General features: G+C 44.8%; 1 protein-coding gene across 1 annotated transcript in view; it reads right to left on the reverse strand.

Moving 5' to 3' along the window:
* Positions 1-23,293, reverse strand: part of LOC144688735 (phospholipid phosphatase-related protein type 3-like) — a 103,683-nt gene that overhangs the window by 27,223 nt on the left and 53,167 nt on the right. Inside the window, exons 3-5 of the mRNA XM_078555630.1 lie at positions 12,321-12,506; positions 9,492-9,621; positions 1,172-1,367 (exon numbers count right to left, since the gene is read on the reverse strand). Of these exons, the coding sequence (XP_078411756.1) occupies positions 1,172-1,367; positions 9,492-9,621; positions 12,321-12,506 (512 nt within the window). The remainder of the gene's footprint in view (positions 1-1,171; positions 1,368-9,491; positions 9,622-12,320; positions 12,507-23,293) is intronic.

A 23,293-nucleotide genomic window follows, 5' to 3' on the forward strand; every position in this document is an offset into this window, starting at 1 on the left:
ATAGGGATACAAGGGACCAAATGGCCTCTTTCTGCATCATAAACTTTCTATGACTCTATGAAAGAGGCTTAATAAGCCTCGTCAGTCAATCAGTCCTATCAAACAGAGGAAGGCCTCAGGGCAGTGAGGAAGATGGTGGTGGTGTGTTACAGTTCACACATGGGGCAGAATCTTCTGGGGCAAGCTCCGCTCGCCGACACGTAAAATGATGCGCGGTGACGTCGGGCATGAGTCGCGGCGTCATTCAGATCTTCAGTTGAGTAGGCGTGCACCAGTGTCGGCTGCATGCCCGCCGATCTGTCGAGGCCTATTAAGGCCATTTAAATATCAATTAAAATAGTTAACTGAGCTGCTTGTCCAACCTTAATGTTGGCGGGCAGGCGAAGAGCCCAGGCGGCCTTCGCATTTATCATGAAACCTCATCCATGGGCGGGATGAGGTTTCATGAAGGTTTTTAAAGTTTAATAAAATTTTTCAATAAAATTCATTGACATGTCCATGCTCATGTGACACTGTCACATGAGGGGACATGTCTTAAAATGTTTTTTTCTGTCTTTATTAAAATTTTTAACGATCAAACTGATCTCCCTGAGGCAGCTCTTTGCCTCAGGGAGATTTCTGCGCTCTTTCGCGTGCATGCGCGAAAGAGCACAGGCCCTGCCTCAGCCTGCTCCCCCCACCTGCACAGGGAGCATTCAGCGCTTCTGGGTGCGCGTCACGCTGGGCGGGCCTTAATTGGCCCACCCATGTAAAATGGCGGTGCTGAGTCCAATTGCAGGTGGTGATTGGCTGTGCGCCCACTCCCGTCCAATCTCCCGACAGGGAGAAAATCCTCCCTATGGAGTCCGAGTTGCTGTGGCAACATGCACTTTTATATGCTTGTTGTAGTCTGCAACTATGGATAGTGATGGTTGAGGCTCCAACTTTCTTTCCCTGACACAGCCGACCAGGAATCTCTCCTGCCTTTATGGCCTGTGTTGGAAGGATTTGCAGGTTGACCATCATCATGTTTGGCCATGTTATGAAAGCACCTTCCTTGGCCATCAATGGATGAAACTCAAACCCAGAGCTTCTGGCTCAGAAGCAGGGACCCTCTCTGCTGTGCCACACAACCTCCATAGAACTGGTAACAGCAATGCCTAAATCTGGAGACTGAGTATAAATCAATTACCTTGCAGAGACGATTGCGTGATGGTCCGAGCCAGAGCAGATATCCTTTGTGATGTATGGGTTGTTGTCACAGGAGATGCCATGGAGGGTGTAGTTCGGCTTGCACACTGTTAGAAAGAAGGGAGCATGGTAGCCAGTTGCCAGCTGTATGATGTCGGTCACAAGGGCCGTAGCACAGAGCCCGAATACATGCACACCTGCAAAACCAAAATGGATAAAATATCAGAGATGCTCAGTTTGACCACACCCCATTCTGCAAAAAGTAACGCCATCCCTGACCCTGACATGGCCTTGGCCATTAGGGATTTCCACCCGCAGTCGGTACCCCACCAGTTGGCCCCTCCAGGACTGACTCTGTGGCTGAATGACGGGATTGTCAACATATTAAAAAGGAAAGAAAAGCCCTGAAGACATCAACTTATATCCCACTGAAGGCCTCAGTTAAGATTGAGGCCTTCAACAGATAAAAGCTGAGAACAGGAACGTGGCTACGTCATGGCCCACCCACTCCATCTTGACGACCATTGGCATCGCTAGCATGGGGATTACAGCCAGGCTTCACCTTGCGATCCCCAGAAGCAGCAGGAACAGGGATAAGCAAGAGGGAAATGAGTTTAGAGCCTTTTCTTTATATTCTTTCATGGGATGTGGGTGTCACTGGCTAGGCCAGCATTTATTGACCATCCCTCATTGCCCTTGAGGTGAGCTATCTTCTTGAACTGCTGCAGGCCACGTGGTTGAGGTACACTCAGAGTATTTTTAGGAAGGGGGTACCAGGATTTTGACCCAGCGACAGTGTAGGAACAGAGATATAGTTCCATGTCAGGGTGGTGAGTGGCTTGGAGAGGAACTTCCAGGTGATGGTGTATCTGCTGCCCTTGTCGTTCTAAGTGGTAATGGCTGTGGGTTTGGAAGGTTTTATTGAAGGAGCCTTGATGAGTTGCTGCAGTGCATCTTGTAGGTGGTACACACTGCTGCTACTGTTCATCAATAGTGAGAGGAGTGAATGTTTAAGATGGTGGATTCCTCTACAGTGGCAACATACACTTAAACAGACACATGTAGATGACAGGTGAGAAAGAGTCCAGGCTTGACTATTTGGCTTTATAAAAGCCTACTGATAGTCATCGCCAAGTCCCACGAGTAAATAATGGTGACTTGGATGAGATACCAGAGAGGAACAGCTGTTTATGAGTTTACAACCGGGATGGGGAGAAACAACATCACTGGATGAGAAGGAAAGGAGGAGTGAAAGAGGCAAGTGAAAGAGTTCATCACATTGTCCTTCCCCAAGTACAAATAGAGCTTCAAAGAGAATGGGATGAATAAAATCAATTTATCCTTGGTCCACTCCCTCCAATTCATCTCAACTTAATATTCTGAGGGAGGTAACTCCAGGGGAAAGTTTACAAAAAGAGGGAGCTGTGAAATACCTTCACCAAAAAGAAAGTATGTCACTGCAGAATGACAATCGCAAAGATAACTGAATTTATTCAGATAATCACAGAATCAGAAGACTCAAGAGGTCCATGCAGGTTACACATGCTTCCTTCCACCCCATAGCATCCACCCTATTAGCACCTCCTTCTGTTCCTTTCTCCCTTGTGTACTTATCTCCCTTTCCCTTAAATGTATCAATGCTATTGTGTCTGCTTTCTGCTGATCAATCCACACTGTCAGTCTTATATGCTGACAGCATGCCAACAATCTGCTGCCGTTTTGTGATAACTGCTTAAAAATCCTCCAAAATCAAAACAAAGAGGTTTGGACCAACTTTAACCATCCGTTGCTGTGATGAAACTCACGTTTGGTGCCGAGTGCCTTGATCTTGTTACTTTAACACTTTCTCCAGGCTCCACTCCTGGGCCAAGACACTGATATGTTGGCACACTCATTGTAGCTATTCCCCACCAAATTAATGGTTAATTAATGCTGAAATTTGAGCTACGGGCTTATCACAGTGAGATCGGAATTAAACCTGTCAGAAAACATCTCCCTTAGGCTCTGGCAACCTCCAGAGAATGCTGATATTGCTCTAAACACTGGGCACTGAAGAGAGCCAGAGTTCCAACAATAAGCAGGAACCAATATAATGCGCTCACTACCTATTTCTACAATTTCTTTGTCGGTTTGACTCTCTCTATCTGTTTCCTACAGGGAGAAATATTCATCAATGCAACTACCCGACTAAGCAGCAAGGTCTCTCTGGAGAAAATGGCCCAGATGGCAAAGAGTTCAACAAAGTAAAAGCTTTCTTTGAAGTGTAGGGCAAGGAAGCAGATGTTAGCTTTCAAATTCATTACCAATGCAAAATCAAAAGCAGTAATGACCTTTTATGTCAGTGACTGGAGTCAAAGCCACATTGAGAAAGAACAGACTGCTGAAAGCTATCCCGAACAAAATAAATTATTGGAAATTTCAAAGCTCAAATCCACCCTGTTCTCAGTTGAAAGAGGCCCTGCAGAAGCCCAAGTTTAGTATTCCTCGATGATGAATTAAGGTAGTGCATTTTACATGTTAGCTGTAATTCAATGATAGCACTCTCAGCTCTGAGGTAAAACATAGTGATGGTTCCAGCGACAGATTCTAAACTGACACAGCAGTGAATTACTGAGGGAGTGCTGCATTGCTGTCTTTCTGACGAGATGTTAAACCCCTCAGGCAGATGTAAAAGATTCCATTACACCATTTGAAAAAGAGCAGGGGTGTTCTCCCCAGTGCCCTGGCCAATATTCATATCTCACAACCAGCATCACTAAAACAGATTATCTGGTAATTTATCTCATTGCTGTCTGTGGGAGCTTGTTGTGCCCACATTGGCTGCTTCCCCATGTGAGAATAGTCCTTCAAATATCCTTCAAAAGTATAGTACTTTAATTCCATGTAAAGTGTCAAGTTAGGAGGTCCTGTGGTTGTGAAATCTAAATATATATGCAAGTTCCTTTTCCTTTCTGCCTCCCCTCCTCCCTGCCCCAACCCCTCCCTGTGCCCCTAGAGAGGTTTAATAAACTAGCCATTTATCTAAAGGGTTGAATAAATGCCCATAGCAGAGCTCTAACCCGCACCAGTTGGAATCTAGTTATACCAGCAACCAACTACCATTCACATGAAAAAGTGTCTGGGTACCATACAGCCAGAAACTTTGGCAATGTTGACCATATGGTGCTAAACGTTGCCAGGAAGAGTGACCAAGGTCAGGATACCAGCACTCATCTGAGAAACAGCTGGATGCTGCAATGGAAAACCAAAGGGTTGGGTTCAAATGAACTACAGGTTGTTCTTCCATCAGATCTATCTCATGAAAGCCCAACCCTTTCACTGTGGAGGTAGCAGTGCGTTGTTGTCAATCAGCTTGAACTAGGCAGGCTATGGTCAACCAGTGGAAATCAGGATTGAAAGAATTTTCCATTTACTGTGTCTTTCACAATGTCACAAATGCTTTATAACCAATGCAATACTTTGGAAGTGTAATCACTATGTATTATAGGGAAGCCCACGAGTCAGTTTCTGTACAACAAGATTTTACAAACAGCAATGAGATGATGCCCAGGTAATTTGATATTATTTGAAGGGTACATTTTGGCCAGAACACCAGGAGCTCTCTTTCTCTTTTTCAATATAACCATGGAATCTTTCTGATCCATATTTAGGGGGCATTCAACCAACAGCACCTCCAACAAACTCACACACTCTTGCTGTCAGCTTAGATTATGTGTTCAAGCCTCTGGAATGAAACTTGAACTCACAGTCCTCTCTCTCAGAGGTGAGAGAACCACGGCTAACAATCATTATTATTTGAAAAACCACCAAGGGAGTGTTGTGGATAGGGAGGAATTAAATGGAAGGAAGGTCTTCTGCCTGAATCTGCACTAACTGAGGTAGCCTCAGATGCTTCACTAACCAAATAACAAAGTATCAATCACCAACTATAACTCTCCAAATATTTAACAGCATAAGAGCATAATTGTAACACTCTGTTACAGACGATAATACAAGCCAAGTGCAGGCTCCCTTCACAGCTAACAGCGAGCCATTTAAATGGACAAAATGCAGTTAGTCAACATAAGCATGAAGCCATGTTTAATAGTGTCTGATCTGAAGAGGGTTTCCACCATTTTCTGCTTTCCTGGCTAATCAAATAGGATTGGTAAGGAAGAGGATTCCAGCTGAATGCTCGGGTGATGAAGAATCATTTTAGATTAACCCTGGGGGAATTATTTGTTAGAAAACCTGATAGAATTCATATGATGTACATATGTAACTAATCTGATTATTGTCTGATATATATGTGTAGCTTAAACTAGACATGTCGTGATATTGTGCTGACTGTAGTAGGGCAGTCAAAAGGGATTTGGTCCAATGTGTGTAAATAACTGTGGCTAGTAACTATTTACCATCACATTCCTGATCATGGTGGGTGATGCAGTTTTGGAAAGAGTATAGAGGAGGGTCATTAGATTAATTCCCAATTTAGACCATTTTACTTATGAAAATAAGCTAAAAGAGTGTAATCTTAGGGTGACATTGTGGAGCAGTCGGCTAGCTTGTTGATGAATACTGATTTGCTGAATTTGTTCATGTGTGAGCTGTACCTGTTCCTGTCTGAAGTGGAGATCACCTTGTACAAGAGCTAGGTGCTGGGGAGAATCATCAGGGCCAGAATAATCTCCTGGACTTATTTCAAATAACTGAAGCCCTGGAAGAATTTCCAAGATTTTCTCCCTCAAGTTGGCCTGGGTTTTTATTTGCATTTTTGCCCCTCCCAAATGATTATGTGGTTTTTGGGTGGAGTATGGAGTCTATGGGTTGAATGTTTTCTGATCCCACAGAGATGGGTTTGGATACGGGATTGGGAGCAAAGTGGGAGAATCTCATGTTGAGGCAGCTCCCAGTGTGATCTTACTTCTGAGCGATCTTGCCGGAGGTGGGGTCTGACTGATACCGCCCACCAACCTGGTAGCACCAGGAAACTAATGAGGTTCAGTTAAGTCCCCAAACTGGTGACACTGCTGGGATCTTCCCAGTGATGATGGGCTTGCCACTGAGGCAGAAGCCAGCCATTGACTGGAGGTGGCAGGCCAGGGTTGCAGGGGGTGGGGCCAGTGAGGCATCCTTTAAGTCTATCGCCCTTCCAGAGTTGTGCGTGCCAGAGGGACTCCCCCTACACACTAATGGCCAGGTAGCTATGGTCACACTTAATCTTCAGTGGGCTCCTCCATACTGAGGCTCCCGTGCTTTCTCCTACCTACAAAGGCACCCATTTCTCCCAGTAGGACTTCCCACTGGACATCACTGCAGGCCCTCCTTTTGGGCTTGCCAGTTCCCTGTTCCACTCACTATCCTTAACTGGATGGGGCTCCTGGAGGGAGCTTCTTAACTGGCTGCCTCTGGGAATATCGTGACTGACTTCTCGCCATGGCTCCTTCCAGATTTTGGACAACCTCAGCAAAATCCCACCCTGTATATTGTGATGCTTAAGGCATGCTGAGTGTGAAATTGAAATCACTAGGGAAATGGTACCAAGCAAACTGATGGAGCTGCAGGCTGGCAAGTCTCCGTATCCCAATGAACCACATCCTAGGATCTTAAGAGGTGGCTAATGAGGTCGTTGATGCACTAGTGTTAATTTTACAAAATTCGCTAGATTCTGGAAAGGTTCCATCAGATTGGAAAGTAGCAAATATAACCCCTCTATTCAAGAAGGAGGGAGGCAGAAAACAGGAAACTATAGGCCAGTTAGCCTGATGTCTGTCATGGGGAAGTTATTAGAATTGATCATTAAGGAGGTTTTAGCTGGGCACTTAGAAGAGCTCAAGGCAATAGAGAAGAATCATCATGGTTTTGTGAAAGTAAAATCATGTTTAACCAGTTTATTGGAGTTTTTTGAAGGAGTAACATGTGCAGTGGATAAAGGGAGCCTGTAGACGTACTGTGCTTCAAGCGAAGCAGGCTGGAAGGGCCGAATGGCCTACTCCTGCTCCTATTTTCTATGTTTCTATTTTTCTATTTTCTATGTACTTGGATTTCCAGAAGGAATTTGATAAGGTGCCACATCGAAGATTATTATGGAAAATAAAAGCGCATGATGTAGTGGGTAACATATCAGCATGAAAAGAAGATTGGTTGGCTGGCAGAAAGCAGAGAGTACGCATAAATGGTCTTTTTCTGTATGGCAGGGTGTGATGAGTGGAGTCCCACAGGGGGCCTCAACTTTTTATGATTTACATCAATGACTTAGATGAGGGGAGTGAAGACATGTAGCTAAATTTGCAGATGACACAAAGATAGGTAGGAAAGTATGTTGTGAAGAGGACATGAGGAGGTTGCAGATGGATATAGATAGGTTGAGTGAGTGGGCAAAGATCTGGCAAATGGAGTTTAATGTGGGAAAATGTGAAGCTATTCACTTTGGCAGGAAGAACAAAAAAGCAGAGTGTTACTTAAACAGAGAATGGCTGCATAATTCTGAGGTGCAGAGGGATCTAGGTGTTCTTGTATATGAGTCACAAAAAGTTAGTATGCAGGTGCAGCAAGTAGTTAAGAAGGCTAATGGAATGCTATCCTTTATTACGAGAGGGATTGAACATAAAAGTAAGGATGTTATGCTTCGGTTATTCAGGGCATTGATGAGATTGCACCTCGAATACTGTGTGCAGTTTTGGTCTCCTTATTTAAGGACGGATGTAAATGCATTCAAGGCGGTTCAAAGGAGGTTTACTAGATTGATACCTGGAATGGGTGGGTTGTCTTATGGCGAAAGGTTGGACAGGCTGGGCTTGTTTCTACTGGAGCTTAGAAGGGCGAGGGGTGATTTGATTGAAGTATACAAGATCCTGAACAGCCTCGTCAAGATGGATGTCGAAAGGATGTTTCCTCTTGTGGGCGATTCCAGAACTAGGGGGCACTGTTTTAAAATTAAGGGCCGCCCTTTTAGGACAGAGATGAGGAGAAATTTTTTTCTCTCAGAAGGTTGTGCAACTTTGGAATTCTCTGCCTCAGAAGGTGGTGGAGGCGGGGTCATTGAATATTTTTAAGGCAGAGATAGATAGTTTCTTTAAGGCAAGGGAATCAATGGTTATCGGGGTCAGATGGGAATGTGGAAATTGAAACACAAGAAGATCAGCCATGATCTTATTGAATGGCGGAGCAGGTTCGAGGGGCCGAATGGTCTACTCCTGTTCTTATTTCTTATGCTCTTATGTGACAGACTGGATGAACAATGGGGTCTTTTCCTGCCTGTCATTGTTTGTATATTTGAACATAGCCACCCTCTGTACTGAGCTCTACATAGCAAGTCTTGGAGTGGATAGATTCATGGCATAATCCCATGCCAACAGCATTGAAACTATGTCAAGTATTGGTTGAGGATAGGGATAGGTCTAATTTTCTACCTGTGCTCCATGTGAGCTGCTGGGAACATGGGATCACCGAGTAGGGTCTTTACAGTAAAACAGGACACTGTATCAATGTTGACACGTAACTAGTGCAACTGATGGGTAAAGTCCTTCTCAATGCACTTGAACTGGACACTGGAGAATCGAAGGAAAAGAAGCCCATCCTTTAACACTGATACAACCCTTCTTCTAACCCTGTACTATTGCTAGCAGAGCCATCAGCCATTATAATCAAAACTATGGGATTCTCTAGATGAAACACCTCCATTTTGCTTCATCACTCCTCACACTCAAAAAGGTTCTTTGAAGCCTGTCTCTTCAACACTGTCATTCACCTCCCCTCCCCACTAATCCTTGACTGCTGGTTACTGGTGCAAGCAACTCTACCACAAAATGTCTGATGGGATCTAAAGATGAGGGTGCCTTACTAACATGGCACTATGGGCATGTGATTCCCAAAGCTCTTCACACTCTGGGTGGGGCTCACGTCTTCTGTCTGGGTTTTTCAGAGGAAGATAGAACATAGGAATAGACCCTTGAGTCTGTTAACATGCTATGCCTTATGATCAGTGGTCTCCAGCCAAAAGCTAAGGCCTACTTACCATTCCCTGTTTAATCCTAACTTTCCTTGACTGGCAATTGGTTGATCCTTAATTTGGCTTAGTTTTTTTCCTAAGAAAGTGGGAGTGCAGAAGAAGCATAGGGGGTTCCTGATGTCTGTTCTGCACACCTCAACGAGGATTTGACATTTGTCATAGACTAATAGATCGAGATTGATTGCTGTGATTAGTCAACAAACCTATTACTGTGTATCATGCAACTACCAGGATGGTGAACTAGATGGACCTTGGCCTGTCTTTGTCTAATAGTTTTGATGTTCCTATGAAAGAACTTGACGAGCAGTTTGCATAGTATTACTGAACGTACCAACAAACCTTACAGTCCGCCTGAGGAAGGAATTGAAGTTGCAGCCTCCCGCATTAATGCTGCCCTCAGAACCTTCTTTATTCTTCAGCTTTGATTGGCAGCAATAGACAATCCCTTCTCCAATCATAATCTGAAGTAGAAAACCACACACAGGAAAGGTATGATGAAAAGAAAATGGCTGCAAAATATAATGGCCCAGGTTTTCCGGTCAGCGGCAGAGTTTGTCTGCCCACTGCTGACTGCGATTTAAAATGTTTGCTTATCATTTTACACTGGAGCCGATGCACCTTCTGATCCTGGCTCCAGTTTGAATCCAGCGATGAACCAAGTCAGGAGACCAAGTGGCCAGCATAATTCCAGTGGAAGCATGGTACTGTTTTTGTCATAAACTGAAGACACATCCCTTAAGGTTCAGTTCATTACTTTATATTGTTTTTAAATGAATTTGTCAACCTCAACATTGCACAGCCTCTCCCTCCGACAACATTCACAGCCCCACACCCCAACAATGCTCACCCTTCCCTCACTCATCTCAATATATTCATACTCCCACCCCCGACAATGCTCACCCCCCTCGAACATCCCTGACAATGTTCACCCCCCACCCCCAAAAGTGTTCACCCCCGCCAATTCTCATCCTCTCTCTTACCCCCAATGAAATCCACCCCCTCTCTCATCCTCCAACAATGCTCACCCCTTTGGACATTTAATTGGGCTGGAGGGTGACAGACCCTGCCACCTTCCTGTCTCTGTCCCAATTAATTCTGGGGCAGGAAGGCTCATGGGCAATTAATGCCCACTTAAGGGCCTCATCCCGCCATTGATGGCATTTAGCCAGCAGCATGCAGGGATGTTGCCATGTGAGAAGCCCGAAAACCAAACCCTGGCACATTTGCATACAGACCCCCAAGGGGTAGCCTCTTGTTCAAAGGCACTCAGCACTTGATCAAGGGATCTGGCATCAGGAAGGGCGCGGTGGGGCCCGCTGAGAACTAAGCCCAACCCTTGCTGCTGACTCACACAACCCCATCCCACCATTGGTCACCTATGCCATTGGGTCCCTTGGTGATCCTGGGCCAAGGACAGGTGCATTACCGGCAGCTACCACAACTCCCTCAGCACTGCACAGCTGATGGCCTCTGATTGGCCAACAGCTCATGGGGGGTGGGATTTCCACCCACAGGGTCCTTGATCCCAGGGAAGCCACTCAAGGGGTACTTAATTCGGCAGGCAGGCCTTCCCCAAAGGCGGCAATATGGGGCTCTCACCAGTTCTGTGGCTGAGGGCAAGATCACCATCATCTGCATTAAGAATGAGCCCTTGTGAGCAGAACCAAATACTGTACATAACATAAAGAGCACCACACCAGGAAGGGGTGAGAGTTGGGATAGCACCAAATAAAAATTAAGACAGAATACGGTTAGATGACTGAATGGTTTGTCATGATTGAAGTTCCTGAGCTTAAAGATTTTGGAAGGCCTCACTTTAAGCTTTAAATAAATTACATGTGGGGAGTTCCCCCAATCGCCCACTGTCATTTCAGAGAAAGATCATGTGGAAAATCAGAGAAACAGTTGCTTCTGCCATTTCTGCCCACTCTCTGCCTTGGATAGGGGATCATTTGGGGAGAGACCCTGCAGAAATTTACCCCAATGCGTAGCCCCTGAGACCTCACAACACTCAATTACATAGGTTACCAATTTGTTTTTGAGGCCTGGGCAACTGTCTTCAGCCAGAAAGTTGTTTACATGCCCTCAATGAAAATACTCTTAGAAGTACTAAGAGGTGAAAAGATTCTGCCAACTAATCTGAAGATTATACAATGTAACCTCTCCAGTCCGGAATGCTTCCTTTCTGGATTTTGGAATTTTCTGGATTATAGAATGACGTCAGAATGCATAATCACAAATGTGTGAACCAGAAAACACCAAAAATATAAATATTTACCTGGAGCATTAAACAGTGATGAAACATTATAAAGCAGTAATAATAATCATTATCCAAATACTGTATTGTTCATGTTTCCGCTCCCAGAGTACTGTATTAAAATGATAGCATGAGTTGGTTGGATCGGTTCAAAACATTTCTGTACAACTGGTGTTTCTGAACAATGAATTTCTGGACTGGGGAGGTTACAGTGTTGTAGGGAGAATTTACCATAACCTTCAGATCAGTTGATTCAAAGAATCCCGTTTCCCAATGTGCGTTGGAGATGAGATAATAAGGTTACTCAGAGTTCCATGTTATCTCTAATTGCAGTACTTAAGATGATTAAACTTCACTAGGTGAAAAGAAACTATTTCCTCTGATGGATGTGTCTAGAACAAGGAGCAAAACCTTAAAATTAAAGCAAGGCCATTCAGGGGTCATCAGGAAGCACTTCTTCAGGTGGACGTAAAGATCCCATGACTGTTATACCAAGAAATACCTGAAATTGTCCCAGCAACTGTAACTGCTCCTCATAAATAATTGGTTATAAATGCAATGATGTTCCCCGCTACACCTGAAGCCTTCAACAGTTGTGGTTACTGATCATAGAGTGACTTACAGGCCAGATTATCATGCCTCTGTCCGTAGGGGATATCTAGAACTCTCTGCCCCAAACATTTGGGGCTGGTGGTCATCTGATATATCCAAAACTGAGATTGATAGATTTTTGGTGGGTTAGGCCATTCAGGCATAAGGAATCAAGGTGCGTAAATGGAGTTGAGGTACAGCTCAGTCAAGGTCTAACTGTGTGGTGGAGGAGACTCGATGGGCTGAATGGTCTCTTCCTGTTGCTTTGTCATTATCAAGCAGTACTCACCGAGTATACTTTAGGTTACTTACAGAGGCTGCTGGTCCAGCAAATGCCAAGCTGAGGAGCATCAGTAATGGGATGAGTTCCTCACTGGGTTCCACATAGGGCATGCTCAATGCACGGTCATAACACTGAAAACCCACTTTGGCTGGTCTGAACAGGTCTGTCAGCTCCAGGAAGTAAAGTGTAACGATTGATGAAGCCACAATGGGAAGCTGCAATATGAACAATAAATGTAAGTAGCTCAGCACAACACTAACTTAAATCTCATCACCACCACCCTCTTTGCCCAACAACAATGGGTCAAAAAGCAGTTCATTACTTTTAAACACACTCTTGCCTCTGAATAAGAACCTGTGGTTTCAAGCCCCACCATGGATGTCAGCACAGTACTGAGGGAGGGCTGCTCTGCTGAAGGTGCCATCTTTCTGGAGGCTCTTTCAGATGAACTGAGGTCCCAACTTCCTGCTCAGGTGGATGTAAAGATCCCATGACTGTTATTCCAAGAAATGCTTGAAATTGGCCCAGCAACTATGGCTGTTCCTCATAAATAATTGGTTATAAATGCAATGGTGTGCCTGGGTCTTTGACAATTGGTGGTTACTGATCATAGAGTGACTTATCAGGCCAGATTATCATGCCTCTGTCCGTGTAGGATTGGGAGTGAGCAGGACCCGATTGTGGGATTCCCACCCGTGTTCCCGGCATGCGGGATTTTTTAAGGAGCGGGATAAGGGTGCTGGTAGTGCGCCCGCTCACATCAATCCCGCCCTTGTCTACTTCATTGTTGGGGAGGGGGGGGGGGGAGGAGGGGTGTATTTTAGACTATTTTCTATTTCCATGGAGTCGACTCCATTTGGTAGGAAACATGGTTTACAGCACCTCAGAGGATTGATGAATCATGTGGACCCTTGTCTGCACTTGGGAATGTTTTGACAGGTAGTTCAAAAGATGTTGACAACTTAACATGTCACAATTAGATATTGTATGACAAGTTAAAGGATGTCTTTTAATGCAGTGATTGCAGATAAGACAACCTTTAGAAAAGGTAAGTGACCATTAAATTAGCCAGCATTGTGAAAGTGGATAAGTCTTCAGATGCATTCAACAATATTGAGATTCAGATTTTAATGTGTCAATTGGACCATCTGATTTAATCTTTACACTTATTGAAGCCCAGCCATCTGTTCCATTACTTCAAAGGTTTTATTGTATTACGTTCTAGAGGTTTTGTTGGCACAGCTGTGCAATGGAATCGCATTTTGAATGCTTGGCTGAGCTCCAAACTCTACTAATAGTTTCAACTCATCAGGGGCTATTGATACAGCTGTCAAAGGGACTATAAGCTTTGTTTTAACTGCCTAAGAGGATTAAGGTTTTTTGAAAAGATTTTTGAATGGCTATTTATTGTGACAGTGGAAGAGGTGCGAGAGGAACTCAAAGACTTCCCAATGTTATAACAGTGCTCATGAATTTTTCCCTAATGGATACTGTACAAGTGGGCATTTGCGGGGGTGGGGGGGGGTGGGGGGGTGGGGTGGTGAGGGCTAGGGCGTCTAACACTTATGTAGAAACCTGGCCAATGTTCCAGTGAACAGAGGCAGACCTCCTAACCTGCCCACCTCAGCATCCGCCCATATCCATTCCCCACATCTGCCCTTCTTCAGGAGATAGTGGCACTGACTCTAGCCCATCCCCACCATGAAAATAGTGTGGATGTGCGTTGCGGGCAGGAGTTGGGTTTGCAATGTCGGGAAATGGCCCGACCTGTGGGTCCCACTTTGAAGATGAAAATCCAGGCCATTGTCTTCATCAAGGAAATTCACAATAATCAGATAAAGATTAACTCTGAGTCAGTGGAGATATTAAGCCAGGCATCCAAACACTTGGTCAAAGTGGAATATTTTAAGAATCACCTGAAAGGAAGAGAGAGAGGTAGAGAGGCAAAGGGGTTTTGGGATAGAACTCCAGAGCTAATGGCTGAGGCAGTTGAAGGCACAGTCGCTAATGGTGGAGTGATTAACATCAGGGGTGCTCAAGAGGCCAGAATTAGGAGGAGTACAGATATCATGGAGGGTTGTGGGGGTGGAGGAGATTTCAGAGATAGGGAGTGACATAGCCATGGAGGGATTTGAAAACGATGATGAGAATTTTAACTCGAGGCAGTGTCTGACCAGGGTAAGTCAGCTGCCAAGAGGGAGATGGGTGAATGGGACTTAGTGTGAGTTTGGATACAGGCAACAGAATTTGGATAAACTTAAATTTATGGAGGGTGGAAGATATGAGACCGATCCAGAGAGCATTAAATAATTAAGTCTGGAGGTAACAAAGGCATGGATGAGGTTTTCAACAAGATTCAATTTAGGGACATCTCCCAGGTCTGCATGTGTGCTGAAACCTTGTGCATCTTGTTATTTTCACAGGGTGAGTATCAGCCAGATGTTTCTCGAAGCTGCTGGTGAACAGTGTGGATGGACAGGGTTTGTGTTTATATTTATTTCATCCTGAGGAGTGCTACAGCCTATCCCCAGCTCAGTTCGCTCGGTGCAGGCTGAAGATCAAAACTGAAACCATTTTGTGATTTGTGTCTCAATTCCAAAATTCCTGGAAATCTCAGGTCATTTATGCCCTGTGAAGTTCCACCTGACACATAACTAATCATCATATTGTTTCTTTATATCATTGAGCAAGTGTTTTTTTAATCTCCCTGTTATTCGCTGGTAACCTGTCCCTAGGCAATTATCTTCTACAATGGAAATAGGACACTTAGTTGGATGATGCTGCTGGTTCTACAGCAGTTCAGCACATCCTGTAAATCATGTTGTGTTGAACAACGGAGAGCTGATAATGACAATGTTTTATGTGCTAGAGGAATGAACGTTTTTCCATTTTGATTACCAATCGCTGGTATTTGGTATGGCACAGGGCCAGCTACCATTTGGCCTGACAGAGTGGCCTCTATCCCAACCACTGGACTCATGAGTGCCACCTACTGCAACACCATGGGATTTCCATTTCTCACATTGAACATACTTCTAAGAGATTGCCAGTTTGGTGTTAATTAATCCGGAACTGTGGCCAGTTTTATGCCATTTATTGAGCCCACTGAAACTGTTCAAATAAATCTCTCATTGGATCCTGTTTACCAATCATGAGAGGAGAATTTCACCCTGTTTTGTTTCATATTGAACCTAAGACCCAGAAGCTAAAAATTTCTCAAATCGATATTTTTAAACTTTTAGAGGCACAAAAATATCACATTTTTTTCTCTCAAATATATTTTAAATATATTGTAACTTTGTGGTAAAATGCAAGTAGAAACAAAATCCCAGCAGTCATGAAATAGGATAAGTCAATGTACAGATGCCCTAACAAACCGCACCTCAACTTCACAATGTGAGGTTGTGTCTAGGATTCACCACTCACCCAAGCTCACTTGGCCATTCAAGGTGGAGGAAATAAAGACAACAGAGGAAAACCTCCCACCACCCCTAGCTCCCCATCTTCCCCTCCCAACATCGACCCCCGGCCAGGGGAAAGAAATTGTGAGAAACAAAAGCAACTATGTGAAGGAAAGTCAAGGATGATGGAAGGCCATTCAATCCAAAGTAGATGATTCCTCCTGTGCCTCTCTACAATCTAACGTTCTGTCATTTTTACTGTTAATTATGTCATAATTAATGTTACGAGCTAGACCAAGGTCTGCTGAGGACCAGGTCTTCCCTCCTTATAGTTTTTCTCCCTTTGAACATCCTATTGGTCTCTCCCAATAGCAACTTTCATGTATTTAATGCCATTAATATAGCAACAGATCCCAAGATTCTTCACAGGAGATATTCATAGCATTTTCTTTTTGGTTAAAGGCCTCCAGTTAGACTGAAGAACATTCCAGCACTTTTGCTGTTAGGACAGACCTATTTCAGGGAGGGGCCCTTAAATAGACTAGGCCCGCCCCTCATTTAGAAATGGAAGGGGCCTATTGCTGGTGTAAGATGGCTATGGGCAACACCTGGATATTGCCTGAATGAAAATGGCATCAGGTGTACTTCAGGTGCTCTTGGTGCATGAGACTTAGCTCCACAAAAGTGGACATTTTTGACCATATTTTGTTCCTCAGAAACTGATGCAAGAATATCCTGTTTCCCACTCCCACCTTCCACGCCCATTCTGTGTTCAAGAAGAAGACAGAGTGGGTTACTCGGTCTGCAGGCCCAAACCTCTCTCACGCTTTAGCAACATGTCCCCTCAACACACGCACCATGAGAGGTACCAGTGTTGCACTGTGAAACATCAAGCAGAACCTCACTACAGACAGTACCCCTGAGCTCCCCTTGGTAAAGTACAACTCTTTCTGTCTCTGCATTAGAATGAAAACCCTTTTCAGAAACTGGTTGGATTCTTTCATTTAAGGGCAGAATTCTAAAGAATTGAGCAGAAAACTGGTTTACTCGCTAACTCCAATGAATTCCTGTCAACGAGGGCCTCAGGACTGGGCATGGTCTTTTTATTCATTACACATAGTGGTTTCCTTCTCACACAAACAACACCCGGTATGAATTATCTCAGAGTGAGGCCCTCCCTCAGGCAGGTTCTGGAGACCCCTCTTGCAGCAGCATTCAACAGACCCTTGAGAGTTCAAGATTGTTAACCTAAAAACCTTCACAATCAGTACAGGGCTTTATTGCTGGGGATGACTTGTACATGTATTACATAAATAAATATATTATATATACAATTAAATATATATATTTGTATAATATTATATATTATAGATTTATATAATATTAAATACATATATAAAGGCATGCGTGTATATATCTGGCTACTACAAATCAAGAGTTAATGAAGGAGTTGCTTCTATACCAGCACTCTGTTCAGCTAAAAGCACATCACATGGATCAGGCACAACACCTAGCTTCGCACCAACAATGCACCATGAAGCCATTTTCAATTCTGCCAAAGACTATCTCCAGCAGCACCAGTGATATGCTTCCCTTTGATACTCTCCAACTCCAATGTATTTCATGGCAAAATTGACAAGTCAATGGAAGATCTGTCAGCAGTTTTGCACTTTAATTACAGCTTCTTAGGGAAATGGGCTGAATATATCTGACTTCATTACCCACCTTTAAATGAAAACATTTGGAAGATTTTTTCTCTCTCCCCTGACGCACAAGCAATCTTTGCTATTTATTGCCTGCCAACTAACACTATCTTCACTTCTTCTGTTACAGAAAAAGCAATTTTCTACACAAATCTCTTTCAAGACTTTTATTACTGTTAGAAAGACTTCTGAGATTTGCTGACTTTCAGCTCTTAAAACTAGAAAAATAACTTGCATTTCTATAGCACCATTCATGACCACAGGATATCTCAGAGCAATGAGGCACATTTGGATTGTAGTCATTATTGTAATATAAGAAACACAGCAGCCGATTTATACCCAGCAAGCTCCCACAAACAGCGTTGAGATAAATAACTAGGTCATTGCTTCAGCACGGGTTGGTTGAGGGATGAATATTGACCAAGTTACGAGGGTTAACTCCCCTACTCTTCTTCAAATAGTCTTTGATGTCCACCTGAGAGGGCAGGCAGGACTTCAGTTTAAAGTCTCATCCAAAAGGCAGCACCTCTGGCAGTGCAGCACTCCCTCAGTACGGCACTAAAGTTTTGGCCTTGCTTATGCACCCAAGTCTCTGGAGTGGGGCTATGAAGCCACAATCTTCTGACTCAGAGGCGAGTGTGGCCAGACCTGAGCCATGTCTAATACTAAAGCCATTCGCTTGTCTTTCTATTTTTCTTCTCTGTCCACAGATCTTTTATCTCTTTAATGCACTCTCTTGTCGCCAACATTTGACTAAGTTAGTGCAATAGTTCTAGATTATATCACCTCAAGAGCATATTCAAATACTTTTCAAATGTGATGAGAGTTTCTGCTTCATCACCCTTTCAGGCTGAGAGTTCTAGGCCTGCACCACCCTCTGGATGACAAAATTACTTCTCAATCCCCTCTAACCTTTTCACCAATTAATTTAAATCTGTGCCCTGGTTATTGATCTTTCTGCCAATTGATATTTCTTATCCAATCTCTTCAAGTTCCTCATAATTTAATACACCTCTATTTAATCTCCCCTCACCCACCTCTGCTCCAAGGAAAACAACCCCAGCCTATCTCGTCTTTCCTCATAACTAAAGTTTCCTATTCCTAGCAATGCACTGCCTGAAAGTGTGGTGGAGGTAGTACAACTGAGGCATTCAAGAAGGCATTAGATGATTATTTGAATAGAAACAATGTGCAAAGTGTGAGGGGCCATGGGGGATTGTGCAGTTGTGACGGGCATGGGAGCTTGTACAGGTGTGAATGAGTACGGGGGTTTGTTAAGGTGTGAGGGAGCATGTGGGCATTAAAGAAAATATTGCAGTGCTGAAGACTGAGGAAGAGAGGATGTCCCAGAGGGGTCAAGGACAGAGTCTATTTGGCTAGAGCAAAGGAACAATCAAAGTGCAATGATTGTGCTCAGTGTATTCTTTAGGACACCAGCTCATGGAGATAATGTAGAGGAACAAATTTGCAAGGAAATTATGGAGAAGTGCAAGAATCCAAGGCTCCTTCGACAGCACCTCCCAACCTCCCAAACCCACGACGACTACCATCTAGAAGGACAAGGGCAGCAGACACATGGGAACACCACCACCTGGAGGTTCCCCTCCAAATAACTCACCATCCTGACTTGGAAATATATCACCATTCCTTCACTGTCGCTGGGTCAAAATCCTGGAACTCCCTCCCTAACAGCACTGTGGATGCACCTACACCACATGGACTGCAGCGGTTCAAGAAGGCAGCTCACCACCACCTTCTCAAGGGCAACTAGGGATGGGCAATAAATGCTGGCCTAGCCAGCGAAGCCCACATCCCGTGAATGAATTTTTAAAAAATGATCAAGTAGTTTTAAGGGGGGACTTTAATTATCTAAATATAAGTTGGGGTAATAGTAGTGCAAAGGGCAGAGAGGGGAAAGAGTTCCTAGGATAGAATTTTTATGTCGGCGTGTGGGCGTGTGCCCAACCTGTTCGGATGCAAAATCGCACGTGATGACATCAGGCAAGCGTCCTGACATCATCCCGCACTTGGGTGATATTTTGGTCAGTGGGTGCACGTGTGTTGGAAGCTCTCTGCCTTCAGGGATCTTTCATTCAGCACTCACCTGTGGCCACCCTTACGTCAGCGCTCTCTGCAAATCTTCCTCCAGTCCGAAAAACATTTATTCACCACTAAACTGTTTCCTGTCACTCAGCAATTTTGTACCCATGTTTCTAATGTTCCTTTTATTCCATGAGTTCTAACTTTGCTCACAAGTCTGTTGTGCATAACTTTATCAGATGACTTTTGGAAGTCGTATACACTTCACCAACAGCATTACCCTTATCAACCCTCTTTGCTACTTCTTCAAATAAGTCCAGCAAGTTAGTTAAAGATGATTTGTCCTAAACAATTCCAGGCTGGCTTTCCTTAATTAACCTGCCATTGCCCAAGTGACTATTAATTTTGTCCTGAATTATTGTTTCTAGAAGTTTCTCCACCACTGAAGTTAAACTTACTGGCCTGTATTTGCTGGGCTTACCTTTACACCCTTTATTGAACAAGGGTGTAACATTTTCAATTCACCAGTCCTCTGGCACCACCCCGAGTCTGATGAGGATTGGAAGATTATGACCAGTGCCTCCGCAATTTCCACTCTTACTTCTGTCAGTGTCCTTGGATGCATCTCATTCAGTTCTGGTGCCTTCACAGCTTAACCAATACCACCTCCTTATCAATTTTAAACCATTCTAATATCTGAAATGCCCCCTCTTTCACCATGGCAGGGTAGCATCTTCTTCCTTGACAAAGACTGATGCAAAGTATTCATTCAATATCATACCCGTGCCCCCTGCCTCCATGTTTAAAACCCTTTTATGGTCCCTAGTCGGCCTCACTCATCCTCTTACCACCATTTTACTCCTTATATTCTCATACAGCTTTATGTTAAATGCCAGTCTCTTCTCACACTCTCTCCTTGCTTCTCTTATTTGCTTTTTCAGTTCCTCCCTGAACCTTTGAGAACCAAGCTGATGTAAATTATATCATCCACCTGACATCTGTCATGAGCACACATTTTCTGCTTCAACTTAATCTCTGTTTCTTTTATCATCCAGGGAGCTCTACCCTTTCGTGGGAGTATACTTTGACTACACTTGAATTATCTCTTCTTTAAAGGCAGTCCATTGTTCATTACAGTTTTGCCTGATGATCTAATTTATTTGGGCCAGATCCATTATTACCCTGTTGGAGATGGCTTTCCCCCAGTTAATTAGTCTTACTATGGATTACTCCTTGTCCTTTTCCATAGCTAACCAAAACCTTATATGTTCCCTAAATGTTCTCTCGTTGACAATTGATCCACTTGGCCCTCATTCCCAAGAATCACATCCAGCAATGCCTCATTGCTCATTGGATTGGAAACATACTGCTGTAGAAAATTCTCCTGAAAACACTCTAAGGGCAGGATATTTAGGCCGATGTGTGGGCATGGTCGGTGGGCTGGTCAATTAACGGCCATCCTGCGTGAAGTGTATGCTGAAATGCCCAGCGCTGCCGGGATGGGGGCAGGAGGAGTGGTGGCATACCTGGGGCCTAAAAGCAAATTGAATATTTCTTCATTTTCCCAACCTTACCACTACGCCTAGGTGCAACTCCGGCATCCACAGCAGAGGTGGAAACAGCCTGCTGACTGCTACTTCCTGATGTCTGCGATGACCTTGATGAATGTTTGCTGGTGGCCCAAGGCCTGGAGGGCCACAGCCTCATGAGGGTCTCTTGCTCAGGGCAGATATATCCTCCTTGGCCTGAGCAACTGAAGTGGATGGGGTCACAAGCAGAGAGGATTCTAAGGAGCTGGGCGCCCTTGGAGCGTTCTGAGAAGAGGCCCCCCAGAGTGTCCGGCTGATGCTCATCCTCCCTGCAGGTGCCTGAGGGCCCCACCCCGACTCCTTGAGGAGGTTTTTGCCCCTGGAGGGAGGTCAAGGTGTCTCATGCCCCTGTCACCTCCGTCTTGATGGTTACCATGAGGGTGTGTGGCCATGGAGTGCAGGGCTGAGTGCAAACCTGGCAAAACCTGCTGGACCAAGGTCTCCATGGTAGTTGCCAACCTTTCCACGGTGACCTTGAGGTGCTCACATGTCAGCAGCACTATATCAGAGAGAATGTGGACGGACTCCTCCATCTTTCGCCCTAGTCTGCTGAGTGACTGTTGAATCTCTGCCTAATATTCCGTCCATTGCCTGTTGTTGCATCTCCAGCGTTGAGTTGGCGGCTGCTTCCAGAGGCTCATCATCTGACTTGGAATCAGAAGTTGAATGGTCTCCAGCAGCCCTCCTAGTGCCTGAGACCTGGGCTGTCCTTGTCTCGGACTGCTGCGGGGGTGTGTCACTGAGATGTTCTCCAGTAGGTGAGCCCAAGCTATGCCTCACTGAGGTGTGTGTCCCTGTGCTGGTGGAGGGTGTGGGTGAGCGCTGTGATGTTTCTTCCTCAGTTTCATCTTCTAATGTGGTCTGGGGCCTTGGACTTATGGTGGGCACCCTCGTTGGCCTCAAATTGCTGGTGCCTATAACAGAGTTTTAGTTGATAAGCATGAGGAACGTAAGACTACATGTCACTCACCGTGGTTGTCAGGATGTGATGAACTCATGGAGGAGTGATCCTTACTCGGTTGCTGAGACATTCCGATCCCCCCTTCCTTGTCCTCTCCAGGGATCTCGGCTGCTGCCTCCTCGAACTCACTGAGGTCAATAATGTTGGCCATGCACCACCCCCCCACCCCCGGTCTGCTCTTTTTCCCATCTGTTTTGGGCAAGCTTGCCCTAGATGAAGACAAAAGAAAGGCATGTGATGAGAAGGGATGGAGCAGATGTTGGGAAAGATGCATGTCCCCTGTGTGTGGTGAGCCCTCCCCAGCAGGTCTGAGGATGGAGCGTGTGCAGCATGATAGATGGGATGGTGGCAATGTGAAAGGTTCCATTAGCCAATCAGTGGTGATATGTGTCCCCCCCTAGTGGTTATGTGAGGTCTCTGAAGGCAGTAGCTCTTTAAGTACATGATGCCATGATGAGAGTTTGATATTGGAGGGAATTGAAGGATGACTGACCCTGGCGGAGCGGATGAGATCATTCATCCTCTTCCTGCGCTGGATTTCATTTTGGGCGTGGTTGCCAGCTGCGCTGACATCCCCTCTAATGGTCTCTCAGGTCAGAGAGGCGAGGCTGGTATGTTTTCTGGAACCATCCCTGGGATTTAGGGCATTCCTGTGTGCCCACACTCCTCTGATCAAAGCCTCAAAGGCCTGGTGGCTGAAGCAGGGTGCTGCCTTCTTTTTGGCTCGACAACATGTCTAACGGTCTTCAGGAGGCAGGTGAGCTGGAGACAGTGAGATATGCATGCTCCGATGTCATTTAAATATGATGCCCAGGCCTTTGACTGCAGCAGATAACGGCAGAGCAGATGAGTTAGCTGCCGACCTGCCAGGTGATACGGAGTTATACTCACCTGAGCATAGTTAATGAGCTTTCAAGTGTGAATCGGGCATGATTTCCCACTATTCTGAGCAGTGGGATATGTACCACGAAACCCACCCACCAGTGCACTTAGTTTCAAAAATGGAAAATTCCGCTCACTGAAACGGTCAAGTGAACTGTCAGGGTAGCTGTCAAGGAGCTGTCAATATACAAGGAACTGTCAAGATAGCTGTCAATCCGTCAAGGGATTTACAACTCCTGCCCTTTAATTTTAAAAAACAGTCTGCAGTGTCAAGAAAAAAATCAGTGCTTGCTATTTCACTTTGACTACTGACATAAGTCTCAGGGTTATCACTGCAAGACTAGTGCTACATGACTGATTTCACAACCTTTCATTATCACAGTGGAGTGCTTGTCAGTTCACAGTTTGATTGACTGTTTCAAGTGG

Source organism: Cetorhinus maximus, chromosome 13, assembly GCF_964194155.1.
Source record: "Cetorhinus maximus chromosome 13, sCetMax3.hap1.1, whole genome shotgun sequence".
Lineage (NCBI taxonomy): Eukaryota > Metazoa > Chordata > Chondrichthyes > Lamniformes > Cetorhinidae > Cetorhinus > Cetorhinus maximus.